The sequence below is a fragment of the Oryzias latipes genome, chromosome 9 (assembly GCF_002234675.1).
Source record: "Oryzias latipes chromosome 9, ASM223467v1".
In the NCBI taxonomy this organism is placed as follows: domain Eukaryota; kingdom Metazoa; phylum Chordata; class Actinopteri; order Beloniformes; family Adrianichthyidae; genus Oryzias; species Oryzias latipes.
Window position 1 is genome coordinate 7,345,643 of NC_019867.2, and position 14,150 is coordinate 7,359,792.

At 41.7% G+C, this 14,150-nt stretch overlaps 1 protein-coding gene across 3 annotated transcripts in view; it reads left to right on the forward strand.

The window, feature by feature from the left end:
• The window catches only part of dmxl1 (Dmx like 1), a 55,656-nt gene that overhangs the window by 18,718 nt on the left and 22,788 nt on the right, over positions 1–14,150 (forward strand). For all 3 annotated transcript variants that reach the window (XM_011478944.3, XM_011478945.3, XM_020705783.2), the window contains 12 exons: positions 300–555; positions 1,285–1,418; positions 7,281–7,467; positions 7,584–7,694; positions 8,126–8,295; positions 8,917–9,014; positions 9,097–9,262; positions 10,646–10,774; positions 10,942–11,080; positions 12,270–13,069; positions 13,291–13,389; positions 13,733–13,900. In XM_011478944.3, coding sequence (XP_011477246.1) covers positions 300–555; positions 1,285–1,418; positions 7,281–7,467; positions 7,584–7,694; positions 8,126–8,295; positions 8,917–9,014; positions 9,097–9,262; positions 10,646–10,774; positions 10,942–11,080; positions 12,270–13,069; positions 13,291–13,389; positions 13,733–13,900 — 2,457 coding nt within the window. The remainder of the gene's footprint in view (positions 1–299; positions 556–1,284; positions 1,419–7,280; positions 7,468–7,583; positions 7,695–8,125; positions 8,296–8,916; positions 9,015–9,096; positions 9,263–10,645; positions 10,775–10,941; positions 11,081–12,269; positions 13,070–13,290; positions 13,390–13,732; positions 13,901–14,150) is intronic.

The following is a 14,150-nucleotide window of genomic DNA, read 5'->3' on the forward strand; positions in this document are numbered from 1 at the left end:
TGACTTTAAAAGTCATTGTTTGAGATATTTATTTAAAGAAAGTTTTACCCAACATGTGCTCTTGATATTTTTGCAGATGAAGCAACCAGCAAAAATAGGATAAGTTGGCAGGAAAAATGTTGTTACATTTCAATTAATTGTTCTAAAAACATAGAAGATTATTTGAATATTTGAAAACGTTTTTCATTAGTAGATATCAGATGATTTGAAGTTTGTCTTGTATGATTATGATGATTAAATTCAAATTTTTACAGGGTAAAAGCAATAAACTTGTGAAAATATAATTTGTTATTTATTAGGTCCACCGTGCCAAAGCGATCCTCTCCCACCTGGTGAAATGCATTGCTGGGGAAATTGTCACGCTGAAAGAGAGTACCACCAACCAAGAGAAGCGCATACGCTCTCGAACAATCAGCGTTGGAGGCAGCACCGCCAGAGATGAGAAGATCTTCAGCAAATCGGAAAGCTCCAGCCCCGACTATACCGAAATAAGCTCTGTGCCCCCCCTGCCTTTGTATGCTCTTCTGGCCGCTGATGAGGACACGCCACAACTCGGTGCGTGTGCAGTTTTTGAATTTTACATTGAAACAATGCAGTCTACCGTTAAGTGAAAAAAGTCAAATACAGTTTTACTGCACGATTAATGGATTTTCTTTATTTTTTACAACACTCACATTAAACGTTTCCCTCTTTGTTTCTCATCAGCTCATTTAGAAGTTGGACCAAACTTTTCTGATGAAGACTGACATTATTTCACAGGCTAAAAACTAATCTTCCGTTTCCTAAGTACTTTGTGTTTTGGTTGATCATTTATTACGGATTTTCAGGCAGATTTCAGTTGTTTCAGAGAACGAATTTCCATTGTGTAAAACGAGTCAGCCTTGAAAAGATGTCAAGTGACATTCATGTTCTTACTGACTCAAAGAAAACCGAATTCCAGGTGCTCTTAGATCTTAGATCTTAGATCTTTTGTGGACTATAAAATCCATTTAAAGAAAGGAAAAATGAGTAATGTTTTTACGCTGTTATCTATTTGTTTGGTTTACATCTTCATGGGAGAAGGACTCTTCTGGTTCTTTACGGTTTTGGGGTTTACGCCTCAAACTATGTTGTCTGTGTTGTCTTTGCCAATTAACTTATTTAAATTAGATATTTTTTAGGTAATTGTATTATGGATATGCCTGTAGCCTAATGCATTACTCTTTGCATATGTAAATCAAATGCCTTTTCAAAAGCATCAATAATGAAATACCCGATATTTTTTGTCTTTTAATATCCTGACAGAAAAGGGTGGCAGTGTGAGTGGAGATAGTGGGCATGGTTCCAGTCAGACTGATGCTTATGATGAACTCTTTCATACACCCAATACTGTGGACCTGAACCTACTGAATGAGGAACAGGAAGAAACTGGGAGTAAAGTAAGTTTCTGTAGCGTCATGTGCTTGAAGAAATGCCTCAGAATTGGTAGTTTATGTTTGTGTACATGCACAGTTCACAGCCAGTTTCTCATCTAGACAGACTTGTGTGTGAGGTTCAATACATCGTTGCTCAGAGACCCTAACTTTATAGATTTTCTTGCTAAAGAATGGTCCTCATATCTTCAAAATAATGACCACCCAGGTATTTCCTCGTGCCTTTTATGGGAGGCCGGGAAAGCAGTCATGAGAGGAAAAATAATCGCCTTCTCATCCCACAAAAAAAGAAAAGAAAACTCTAAACTAGTGGATTTAGAGCAAAAAATCAGACTGTTAGAGGAAACCTACAGCAACTCTCCGGATGAACAAACTCTACAACAAATAAGGAAAGTAAGAATCGAATTAAATGAAATAACTAATCAAAGAACACAGTTTTTATTACAGAGACTACGCTTGGAGAGGTTTGATCACAGTAATAAATCTGGGAAATATTTGGCAAATCAACTCAAAATAAACAAAGAGAAGACAACTATTTCATCAGTCATAGACCTAACAGGAAATGCAACACATGATCCAGCTGCAATAAATTCAGTTTTTAAAAACTTTTACCAATCTCTCTACTCATCCCAAATTAATCCCTCTGACAATGACATCAACAGTTTTCTCAATAGCATAGATTTGCCTAGACCAACAGAGGAACAAATCACAGCCCTGGAGTCCCCTTTTACTAAAGAAGAGCTACATAAAGCATTAACCAACATGCCTAGTAAAAAAGCCCCAGGACCAGACGGCTTCCCAGCAGAATTTTATAAAGAGTTTTGGCAAATCTTAGCTCCCATTTTTCTCAGAATGACAATAGAAATTAAGGACAACAATTATCTACCTCCAAATATGAATTCTGCTAATATAATCTTACTTCTGAAACCTGGGAAAGATCCCACATCACCATCCAGCTATCGACCCATATCGCTGATTAATGCAGATCTTAAAATAATCTGCAAAGCTTTGGCGGGAAGGCTGGAGAAGGTAGTTCCCTCTCTAATACATCCTGACCAAACAGGTTTTATAAAGGGTAGACATTCATCTACCAACATGCGCAGATTAATCAACCTCATAGATTATACAACCATCAACAACCGAGAAGCAACCATTTTGTCACTGGACGCAGAAAAGGCATTTGATCGGGTCAACTGGAAATTTTTAATAGCCACCCTGAACAAATTTGGCTTTGGAAAATCATTTATTAACTGGATTAAAATACTATATGCCTCTCCTAATGCTCGTATCAGAACAAATGATCAAACATCTCCAAGCTTTAATTTACAAAGAGGAACCAGACAAGGCTGTCCACTATCTCCGTCTTTATTTGCACTATTTATTGAACCTCTAGCTGCTGCTATTAGGCAAAGTCGAGACATTGAAGGCATTCAAACCAAAAATTTAGAACACAAAATAAGTCTTTATGCAGATGATGTTTTACTATTTACTCCTAATTCACAATCTTCCATCTGCCAAATCATCTCCCTAATTAATAGATTTTCCTCAGTTTCAGAATACTCCATAAACTGGTCTAAAAGCACAATTTTACCAATTAATTGCAATTATCTAAATCCGTCATCTATTAAAATACAAACAGGCAACATAAAGTACTTAGGTATAAATATCTCCTCTAGGCTTTCTGATCTACTCAAGCTAAACCACACCCAACTACTTAAAACAACCGAGGCTGATCTCACTAGATGGAAAACTCTACCCATTTCTCTAATCGGGAGAGTTGCAGCCATAAAAATGATGATTCTCCCAAAAATTAACTACCTATTTTCAATGATTCCTTCCAAACCTCCAACTACTTGGTTCAAATCATTAGACTCATTCATTTCCCAATACCTCTGGGAAGGTAAACCCCCACGGATTAGTTTAAAAACTATTAAAAAACCTAAAGATAGAGGAGGACTAGGCCTTCCAGACTTCCAGGACTACTACTCCGCGAAAAGATTGTGTTATGTACAAAAATGGCTGAATCCTGGTGTGCTGGATGAATCCTGGCTAGACATTGAACAAAATCTCTGTGATAACCTAGATATTTCTAATTTACCTTTCTTCAGTTCTAAAATTAAACAACACAAATGCTTCAGAAGTTTAAACATCAGCTCATCCTTAACAGCCTGGTGGGATTTTCTTAAAAAAAACAACCTCACACTATTTCCATGTAAACTTACCCCCATTTGGAATAACCCTGACATTTTGATTAACAAAAACATGATTCATTTTGCTTCATGGAAGAACAAAGGAATCGAGCAGTTCCAGCATATAATTCAGAATAGAAAATTTATGTCCCTCTCAACGTTATCCTCAACCTATGGAATTAATATAAACAAATTTCTAGAATATCAGCAGCTTAAATCAGCTATAAGCACTAAATACTGCCTGACCCAAATAGACCTAGACCCTCCCCTTACAGTAACACATTTCATGGACCTTAAAAATCCCAAACTCACCTCCAAAATTTATAAGATGTTATCAGACATAGATGAAACCATTTACTTACCCATGACAAAATGGGAGTCTGAGCTATCATTGAATTCTAGTGATCAATTTTGGCTACAGATCTGTTTGAATGCCTTTAATATGACCAAAAGCCCTAATCTGCAACTTATTCAATACAAGATTCTCCACAGAACTCACTACACCGGACAGAGGTTATTTAAAATGGGTCTCAATCAGTCTGCTACATGCACACAGTGCATAGGTAACAACATAGACGACTATTTGCATGCCCTGTGGGTCTGTCCACCTGTCCAATCATTCTGGCGTAAGGTTTGTGAGGATTTATCAATCTGGTTTAATCATAAGATTCCTGCTTGCCCCAAATTCTGCTTATTAGGTGACCTGAATAACATCAACATGGAATCTAACAAGGCTTATATGGTTCTCACCGCTGTATGTATAGCAAAGAAAACTATCCTCCTAAACTGGAAATCTAAAAATAATCTTAGCATCAACCACTATAGAATCCTCATGTCAGAGCATATTAGTTCAGAGATAATGTCCTCCACAAAAAACCTGTCAGCTTCAGACTCTCCCTGGCTCCAGCTGGTTAGTCACATCACCTAGTGGGGGTGGGATGGTGATAGGTTGAGCCGGGTCCTGGCTGGTTGGGTGGGCCGGGGTGGTTTTGGGGGGGTGGGCTCTGCCGGGCCTGTCGTTCTCCCGGTTCGGGGCTCTGGTTGCCTGGGTGGGGTGGTGGTGGGGGCGCACACTCTGCCGGCAACTTGGCAGGGGTTCCTGGGCGGGTGCCTGCTGGGCGCAGGGTAGGCAGTGCGGCTGACCGGGAACGGCGGCCGGGTGCCGTGCTGGGTGGCTGGTCGCCGTGGCGGGGGCTGGGGGGGGGGCTTGGGGCTCTGGGGCCTGGGGTCGTCTGCCCGTGGCCGGTGTTTCGCCCGTGGCCGGTAGTTGGCGCGTGGCCTGGCCCCCCGGGGGTCGGCGCCGCAGTCACAGCAGGGGTTAATGGGTTCACTTGGGTGGGTTTATTTCATTATTATTATTATTATTATTATTATATTAATTATTTTATTATTATTATTATTATTATTAGTATTATTAGTATTATTATTATTATTATTATTATTACTTATTTATTTTTTTGGGGGGGGGGCCTGGGGGGGCAGTGTGCTAGTCCTTAGGGGGGCCAGGGTATGAATGGTGGGGCTGGACCCCCTGCCCCCCCGTTCTGGCACCGGGACCCTTCCTTGCTGGCTGTCTCTCGGCGCCGCGAGGCTCTGGCCTCCGACTGCGGCTGGCTTGGCGTTTCTGGCTGCCCGGCCGCTCTGGGAGGGGGGGCGCCTACCGCGGCCGGCTGGGGGGCCGGTCGCTCGGGGGAGCCTTCTCCCCCGGTTGTGCCCATCCGCCCGCTCCTCCCCGCTCTCACCCAAACAAATATTGCACACAGGCACATAGGGCCCCGGGATCTGGATGGGAGGGGTATGCTGGCGGGGCTCACTGGGGATGCCCCTCTCTGGGTTCTCGTTGGCACCCGCCCTCCTCCCCGCTTTTTACTTGCATATTAGACACTCTGATTCATCTAGGGCCTTGTGGAGAGGGTCTGGTGGAGGGGGGCACGGTGAAACATCCGTGCTCACCTTTTGCTGGCCCCCCCACAATTTTAACTTCCTCTGTAGACACACACACTGCATGCTAGCAGCACACACACAGCAAATACACACCACTCACAGAGGGACTCCGGAGTGGGGGGCTTTGCGGCTTGGCAGCGGTGGATCCCCCCACACTGGTGACCTCCTATTTTACCTGCAGCACACACACAGCACTCCCACACCTCCATACATGGGTGGGGTCGGGGGGGGGGCGGCCGGTCTTCACCCGCCTGGTCCTCTCAGGGCGACCGGGCTTATGGGTGTCCTGTCGGCTGCGGGAGGGGTCAGGCATGCGGCGCTGGGGGGCGGCCGGCTGGGGGGGGGGTTGCTGCTTGGCGGCGGGGGTAGGGAGGGTAACCAGATGATTGTGAGTATGTGTGTGTGAGTGCATGGGTAGGACCGACCTGGGGGCTGGCTCGCTGGGACCCTCTGGGGCTTTCCCTCCCCATCACAGAGAGGGGAGGGCACTGAGAGGGTTGGGGAGGGGGGGTCAGATATTATGGCGGGGGGGGTGGTAGTGCGTAGGGTTTTAGGGGGGTGGCTGTGGCTGTGGGTGCGTGGCGATCCCTGGGTTGCTAAGGTCGCGGGCCTGGGCTGGCTTGCGGGGACGGGGCGCCGGTCGGGTGGTGGCCGGCTCTTGGGTTCCGGGGGCCCTGGCTTCGTCCCTGGCCTTTGTCTCGGTGTCCGGCGCCCGGTGGCCCCCATGGCTGCCGCCTGGTACGGCTAAGCGCTCCTGTCTTGTGGCCTGGGGGCCGGACACTGGGTTCGCTTGTGCCTCTGGGCATTGGGGGGGCCCCTGTAGGGGGGCCCTCTCTGTGCCTGGCTGGTGGGGTGGGCGGTCCCCTCCTCCTCCCCTCCCGGGCTGCCTGGGTCCGGATGCTGGGGGGGCTTCTGGCCTGGGGGGCTCTCCTCCCCTCTCCTGGTCTGGCTGGTCTGGCTGGGTAGGATCTAGCTCCCTTTATGAACACACGGTTCACGTCGGCAGCATGCATGTATCTCCACCCCCACGTGCACGTGCACACTCCACACTGCTCCCTGTCTGCTTCATCCCTCCTCCTTACCTACAGTGTATTGATGGACAGTTTTTTTTTCTCGCTCATCTTAGTGTCAGATTTTCACCTTTGATGTAACATTCGTCTTTCCAGCAGATCTGGTATAATTGTTACAGCTTAAATTAATAACTTAGTCAAATCAGTGCTTGTATCCCCCACCTTTTCACCTTTTTTCCTTTTACTCTCTTCCACCCTCCCCTCACATTCTTCCCCTCTCCCTCCCCACACACACTAAATGTAACAAATAAATAAAAAATAATACGACAAAAAGGGGTTTATACAAATCTACACTCTAGTTTCTTGAAGCTATATAACCTCTTTTTGTGATAGTAAAACCTGTCCAACACAAAAAGCCTTCAGCTCTAATCTGTTTGCTCAGCTGTTGGACAGAACAAGTTAAGAGAAAAAAAAAAAAAAAAAAAAAAAAAAATAGACAGACTTGTGTGAAGCGTGAGGGAAATGTATGTTACTGCTGCACATATTAAATAATATTGGTTGGATTTAGTTCAACATGGTAGTTAAATGATCTGATGAAATTGTCACTTTTATGCAAAATGACAGCAACGTTTGACTAAGGCCAAAAAGATGAACGTTTGCAGGGGCAGTATGAGGTTTATGTCTGTAAAAGATTATTTTCCTTAAAGCGTCTTCTCTTTCTGTAGGTTATAGACCTTTCAAAGTACAGTCCTACATATTTTGGACCAGAACATGCTCAGGTTCTCTCCAGTCATCTCCTCCACTCAAGTTTACCTGGACTAACTCGAATGGAGCAGATGTCACTCATGGCGCTCGCTGACACCATTGCTACCACAAGCACAGACCTCAAGGATAATCAGGCAAAGAGCAAAGGTACAAACCCCAATTTTCATGTTGGCTCTTAAAACAAAGAAATGTTGTAAATTAATGTATAATTCTAAGGTTAATCTGGTCATTTTTAGTACTAAGACTTGATTCTAATTAAACAGGAGGGGAGACTCTGGATGAGTGTGGCCTTAAATTTTTGCTGGCTGTCAGACTCCACACCTTCCTTTCAACATCCCTGCCTCCAGCACACCGTGCACAGCTGCTTTGTCAGGGTAAATATATGCTTTTTTTAATTTGTTTCCACTGTTGAGCTTAATATTTATGTTCTAGTGAAGTAATGCATTAAAGCTCCTTAGCCCACACAGAGATTTTATTCAGAATTAATTATTTTTTTGGACAATGTGGCATCTTCCTGCACTTCCTGAATGTGTTCTGCGTTCCTACTGAGGTATCAGAGTGTTTAGCTTCAGGATCCCTAAAGCCAAAATGCTGTCCAAGCTTTGAATACTTGATTGTATGACTTTTTATGACAGTTAAATGAGCCACAGCGTAATTAATCATCCTTAAATACTGCAGTTCCGGTGAAATCTATTTACGCTGTTAGTTGTGAAAATAACTCTTAATCTCTATTTTAACATTATTTTTTTAGTCAGATTTTTTTTACTTTAATCTCTTTCTCTACTTTTTTTTTACTTATTTACAGGCCTGTCAACATGTCATTATGCCTGGGCCTTTCACTCGGAGGCTGAGGAGGAATTACTGAACATGCTTCCTGCTATGCAGAAGGGAGAACCCACCTGGCCTGAGCTGCGCTCCATGGGTCTGGGATGGTGGCTGCGCAGCACTGACAAGCTGCGCAGGTGTATCGAAAAGGCAAGACAGTTCATGACATAACCAAAGAGCTGGGCTGGGTAGATGGGGTCATCAGCTAAAAATAAAACCAGATTTTAAATATGAAAGAAAATTTAAAAACAATAGATTGTAAATTTAAGGAGAAAACGTGAAAATTTAAAACAATACATTGTAAATTAAAAAAAAAGAGTAGTATTGAGACTTTTTTTTTTATTACAGTCTTATCTGGAAGTATTTTTCTGTTTTCTTTTCTAAAATTTACTATATTTTAATGATATTTTTAGATTTATAGTTGAAAATGTTTTAACCAATGAATTGATTTTGATGTTACAGTAAGATTTTTGTCAAATATAGAATTTATTAGAGTAAATAAGATTATCTGTGTTACTAGCAGTGACGGACTAAATTGTTTCCAGTCCAAACTGTTGAATTTGTTTGAAACAGAAGTGCATCATAATGTTTAACTGCAACCTCGCAGCTTATTGGTTGTTGGTGTGTGAAACACTTTGTACTTAAACTGATTTACTACTTTTAGAAATCATATGCTCAGGTGTTTCAAAAATACTTTTATGAGGCTGTTTTAAAAAGCATTAACATCACAGGACGTGATGTTTCCGTGTCGTTTCTGCTTTCTTCTGTCAGGTTGCCAAAGCTTCTTTTCAGAAAAGCAATGATCCTCTGGATGCAGCTATTTTTTATCTGGCTCTGAAAAAGAAGGCAGTGGTTTGGGGACTCTATAGGTAGGCATAAATGACAAACCTTGTTCTGTCAGATATCTATGCACCTGAGACATTGTTGCTGTTTGACTGTCGTTCTTTGCAGGTCTCAGAAGAATGCAAAGATGACAGAGTTTTTCCGAAACAACTTCAGTGAGGACAGGTGGAGGAAAGCAGCACTGAAAAATGCCTTCTCTCTGCTGGGGAAACAGCGGTTCCAGCATTCTGCAGCCTTTTTTCTATTGGCCGGCTCCCTGAAGGATGCTGTGGAGGCAAGTAAAAAGTAGTTTAAGAAGGAAATAATTCACCTTCATTACTGTTTGGTTTTCAGCAGAACTCAGATCTGTTGTGGGAGTGAGAACAGTACCATAAGTGAACTCTCAAATTGTTATTAAGATTTTGGATTTCCTATTATGAAATATTGTTTATGTCTTTAGAAAAGGGTTGGTTAATCTAAAATCCAAATTTCATTAGCAGCACTTTTATTGACTTCTTTGATAACCATTTTAGTTCATTTCCAGAAGCTTCTTTATCATTATGAAACTTCTCTCAAATATTACTGAGTGTCAAGTGGTTTGTCTTTCACTTTATCTTTAGCTGTAAAGTTTATAGATTAGCCTCTCCACTCTACCTTTAAAGACCCACTCTGATCATCTTTTAAACTATTTTAATTAAGATTATTCTGTTTTTAGCCAAATTCCGAGAACCTGTGTCATTTTGGCAGTAGTTCATAAGAAATTTGTTTTTGACCTGTGGGTGGGACTGTTGGCACGAAGCAACAACCACGCCCCCTTTCCTGTTACCTATCACTGAGCTTTCTGTTTACACGCTCTCCCTCTAGCTTACAGCCTCTCACTCCCCCAACCTAGAATTACTGCTGCAACAAAATGGCGAGCAATATTTGAGTTTTCCAGCTGTACAGTTTTGAGGCCGATGCCAGCTCAGACGAGGAAAACGAAGACTTGCATGGATCTAGATGTCTACAAGTGGGATGGATCAGAATAATGCAATTTTAAACTTAATTTTCTAATATAATTTCCCATCATGAGAAAAACGCCACAAGAACATGATAAAAGGACCAAAAACACAATTTTAATCAAAGTGGGTGTTTAAATAAAAATAAAAAGAGAGGGAGAAAGATCACTTAAAACTTATTTTTTTGGCAATATTTCTTCTGGTTTAGTTTTTAGGTTAGTTGAAATAACTTCCATCTATTTGGGTTTTATTAGGCTAATAAAAGTATATTTCTCAATATTCAAAGGGGGCTAACACTAATCCTGTGATTAATAATTTCTTTATAAAGGTTATTTCTGCTTGGATAATCCCAGGGGCATAGACTCTCATTATTAATCTGCATGAGTAACTCAAATGTCTGTTAGCATTTTATGGAAATGAACATTGCCAGGCATAAGGCTATCATTGACTTTGCTCAGACTCTTTGGCTGGAAGGTTTGCTCATTAAAATGCGTCTCACACCTTATCCGCTCGGAGCCTCCTCAGCAAGTGGAGTTTACTGTGCGTTTGTTTAAATTCAGTTATGTTAATAGCTTTTGGAATTTTGTTTTTGTCCCTTTCCGGAAAACAAAAATGTTCTGTTTTGCACTATGCTCAAACTTATGCTTTGTGTATCTAAAGTATTTTTTTTCCTTTTTCAGGTGTGTTTAGAGAAAATGCAAGATCTTCAGCTGGCCCTGGTGATCTCCAGATTGTACGAGTCTGAGTTTGAAACTTCGTCCACTTACAAAAAGATCCTTCAGAGGCACGTTTTGGGCCAAGACAAACAGGTGAGCACTTGATTGTGTTTCTAAAGATTTATGTTGCTGACTTGAAGAGCTATCGATTTTGGTTTTTAGAAAAAAAATTGTTTTCATTTAACTGACTGATGTCCCGTCAATACTTCATTTAAGGAAGAACTGAAAAAAAGCTGTTTATTAAATGCTTTTTTCCCCAGATTCCTACCCATCCTGATCCTTTCTTGCGAAGCATAGCCTACTGGGTTTTGGAGGACTACAGCAGAGCCTTGGACACTCTGATTGTGCAGCCTTCAAACCTGAAAAGCTCTGGAACCTCTCAGATCAAATGTGACACTGGTATGTGTGCTGCTGGTCTTATTTAGTTTTTTGCACTTTAGAGGTTACAGCAACCTATGCTTATTCAGTAAAGAGAGGAAGCTGTATTTTTCATTTTCACGGTTGCTTTCACAGTAGAACAGACTACAAAAGCATACAGGACTACCATGTGAAACACAGGAAAACAATATTTCCTATTGTTTTTCGAATTTTTTATGTTAAAAGAAAGTCCAATTGTGCTACACTTATTTTAGAGAACGCAGACCTGTGACAGGGTCTGTTCAGCTCAAGGAATGCGGTTTGCAGGCAAACGTCTTACTTTACCAAATCAATATAAAGTTTTTTTTTATTCTCTTTAATTTTTCTCTTTGTATTTTGGTCTTTCTGTCTGACAATCTTTCTTTTATTTAAGTTTGTATTTTGTTCAGTATTTCTTTCTTTCGTCTGTCTTGTGTTTGTCTTTCCATCTTTCTTTAAGTCTTTTTCCACTTTTCTGTCTTTTTCTTTCACTCTTTCATTACTCTATTTTTATTTTAGTTTATTTTTCCAGTTCTTTTTTTGTTTCTTATTCTTTCCTACCTTCCTTTCTGGTTTTCTCACACAGAAATTCCCACTAGCTAACACTCACTATAAAGGGGTAGATCTAAATACAGAGGCTCTGATGGGCTATATTAGGCAGGGTAAATGTCTAATGTCTAAAAATCCAGCACTGTAAAGCTGTCCTGTTCAGATTGAAGCAGCTGTATGTTCATCTCTGCTGTTTCTTCATCTTCTGTATGTAAATAGAATAATGCGTGAAGCGTTACTGTAGAAACTGGAAAATGCTAACTTAATTTGAACTCAAGCTAAACATCCCTTTGCCACATGTTTCATAAATTATGTTGTCAAATCGAATTTGTTTGCAGACAAAATACCATTAACTTCAAGAGTTCAAAGATAGATTTGCTCTTCTTCTCCTGGATCTTCAGTACAAAGTTTTATATTGACATTGACATAATTAGATAAGAAAAATCTTGTTGTTTTTCCTCAAAAAACCTTACGCTCTTAAGCTTTTTAGCTCATAGCTCCGCCCTAAATTTTCATTTAAGTCATTTTATATTTAGACCATTTTTTTGCTCTGTTTTTGAACCATTAGTTCAAATTTGTGCTTTTACTTGCTCCACTAAAATAAAGGAAGTCAAATATCTGTCTCTTTTTTTTCCCCTTACAGATTCCTCTTCAAAGCCTTTGTGTAACCCAGAGGTTTTTAATTTTTACATCTACCTGCGTACACATCCACTTCTCCTTCGCCGCCATTTTGCCTCTTGTGACAGGGCGAAAGTTGGCCTGACCACTGAAGGTCGCAGGGCTGACTCCATCAGTCTGGATGAAAGGAGGCTGTTTTTCACCACTGCGTACGCTCACCTCCAAACTGGGTGTCCCATGCTGGCACTTGAAGTCCTGTCGAAGATGCCCAAAGTCCACAAACGTTCCAAACTCCCCAACCAAGATGACTCGAGCATTTCTGCTGAGCTCAGTGTCGGGAGTAAGAATGGGCCAGCGTCTGACCCAGACTGGAGTCGGTCGGCTCTGAACGGCTTCGATTCAGCTGGAAACAGTTTGTCCAACAGCCAGTCAGACTCCTTGTTAAGTTTTGATTGGAGCCAGCCATCGCTGAACCTTCCAGATGAGCCGCTGGAGCTGAAGTGGGACAGTGACAAAGACGACGAGGATGCAGATGAAGATGAAGAACCACAAATGACAAAAGAAGAGAAAGACTGCAAAACAACTGAGAACAGCGTTTTCCAAGACATTCCAAACGCTTTTCCTGCGGGTACGGAAAGCTCGAGGCAGGGCGACCTCAAAGACGAGGATAATTGCATCGTTCCATCTGATGACATTTTAGTGTGTCAGCTTAAGTTCACCGCCTGCCTGAAGATAATGGCCAATGAGCTGCGCACCCTGTCAACGGGGTATGAACTGGAAGGAGGGAAGCTGCGTTACCAGCTGTGCCAGTGGTTGGAAAGAGAGGTACAAATGTTACCTACAAAAGTGACATTTTATCATTATTTTTTTTAATTAATATGATTATTCTAACTTGTGTAGTTAAATATGAAACTTTATGTTTATGGTTAAGTATTTACATTTGTTTGTTTTATTTTTTTTTTACCTTCAGTGTTTGTCTTGCTCTGTTTCCAGGGCAGGAATGATAGATTATACAAATGTGAGGTGAAATACTGTGTTTTTCTCAGGTGCTGGCTCTGCAGCGCTGCTGCAGCTACAAGCCTCGCCTGCCGAAAGCGTCTTTCCAGGATGATCAATCGGTTTCTGGATTAGTGGAGGAAGATCAGGTGGGTGTTGATATCTGGCCTGTTGCTGCAGAAAAAAATAAAGTAGAAGAGCACAAGAATATTTTGTGGCACGGATCAGAAAAAACCTGAAGTTCCTGTGCAACATTCTTTTTTGTTTTTTTTGTTGGGATAAATATCTTTCTTCCATTGCTCCTTCATTCCATTTATATATCTTATTTTTTTGCAGTGCAAACTACTGCCATGAGTTTTAAAACAATTACTTTCACACCACTCAGGGGCTTTTGTTGAATACCAACCAGCTGGACGACAGCACCATGATTATAGAAAGATATACTTTTTTTTTTTTTTCCACAAAAGTAATGAAGCTTGTAATGTTTTTCAGCCCCAGAGCCCTCATGCTGATAGCCACAAGAGCAGAAGACAGTGGCTGCAGAGTAACCAGCCTTTATTGAGGATGTTTCTGAGCTACTGCAGCTTGCACGGCTCTCATGGCGGAGGACTGGCTTCGGTACGCATGGAGCTCATATTGCTGCTTCAGGAGTCCCACCAGGTAAATAAACCATGTGCAGATACTCACCACGGGCCGCTAAAAAACAGAGGGAAAGGTTTATTTGAGCGTCTCACGTGTATTTTGAAAAGCTGAATTAACTTGCTGGTTATTAAAAATGTCTGGCTGTTTTTAATACCACAGAGCTGGAGTATTGGTGCTGTTTTCAGTCATTTCTATGCACCTGGGCTCAAAGCAGCCAGCTTTAAGCCTCCACTACATCTATTTTTAAACTGGTGTTACGGTTCTGCGC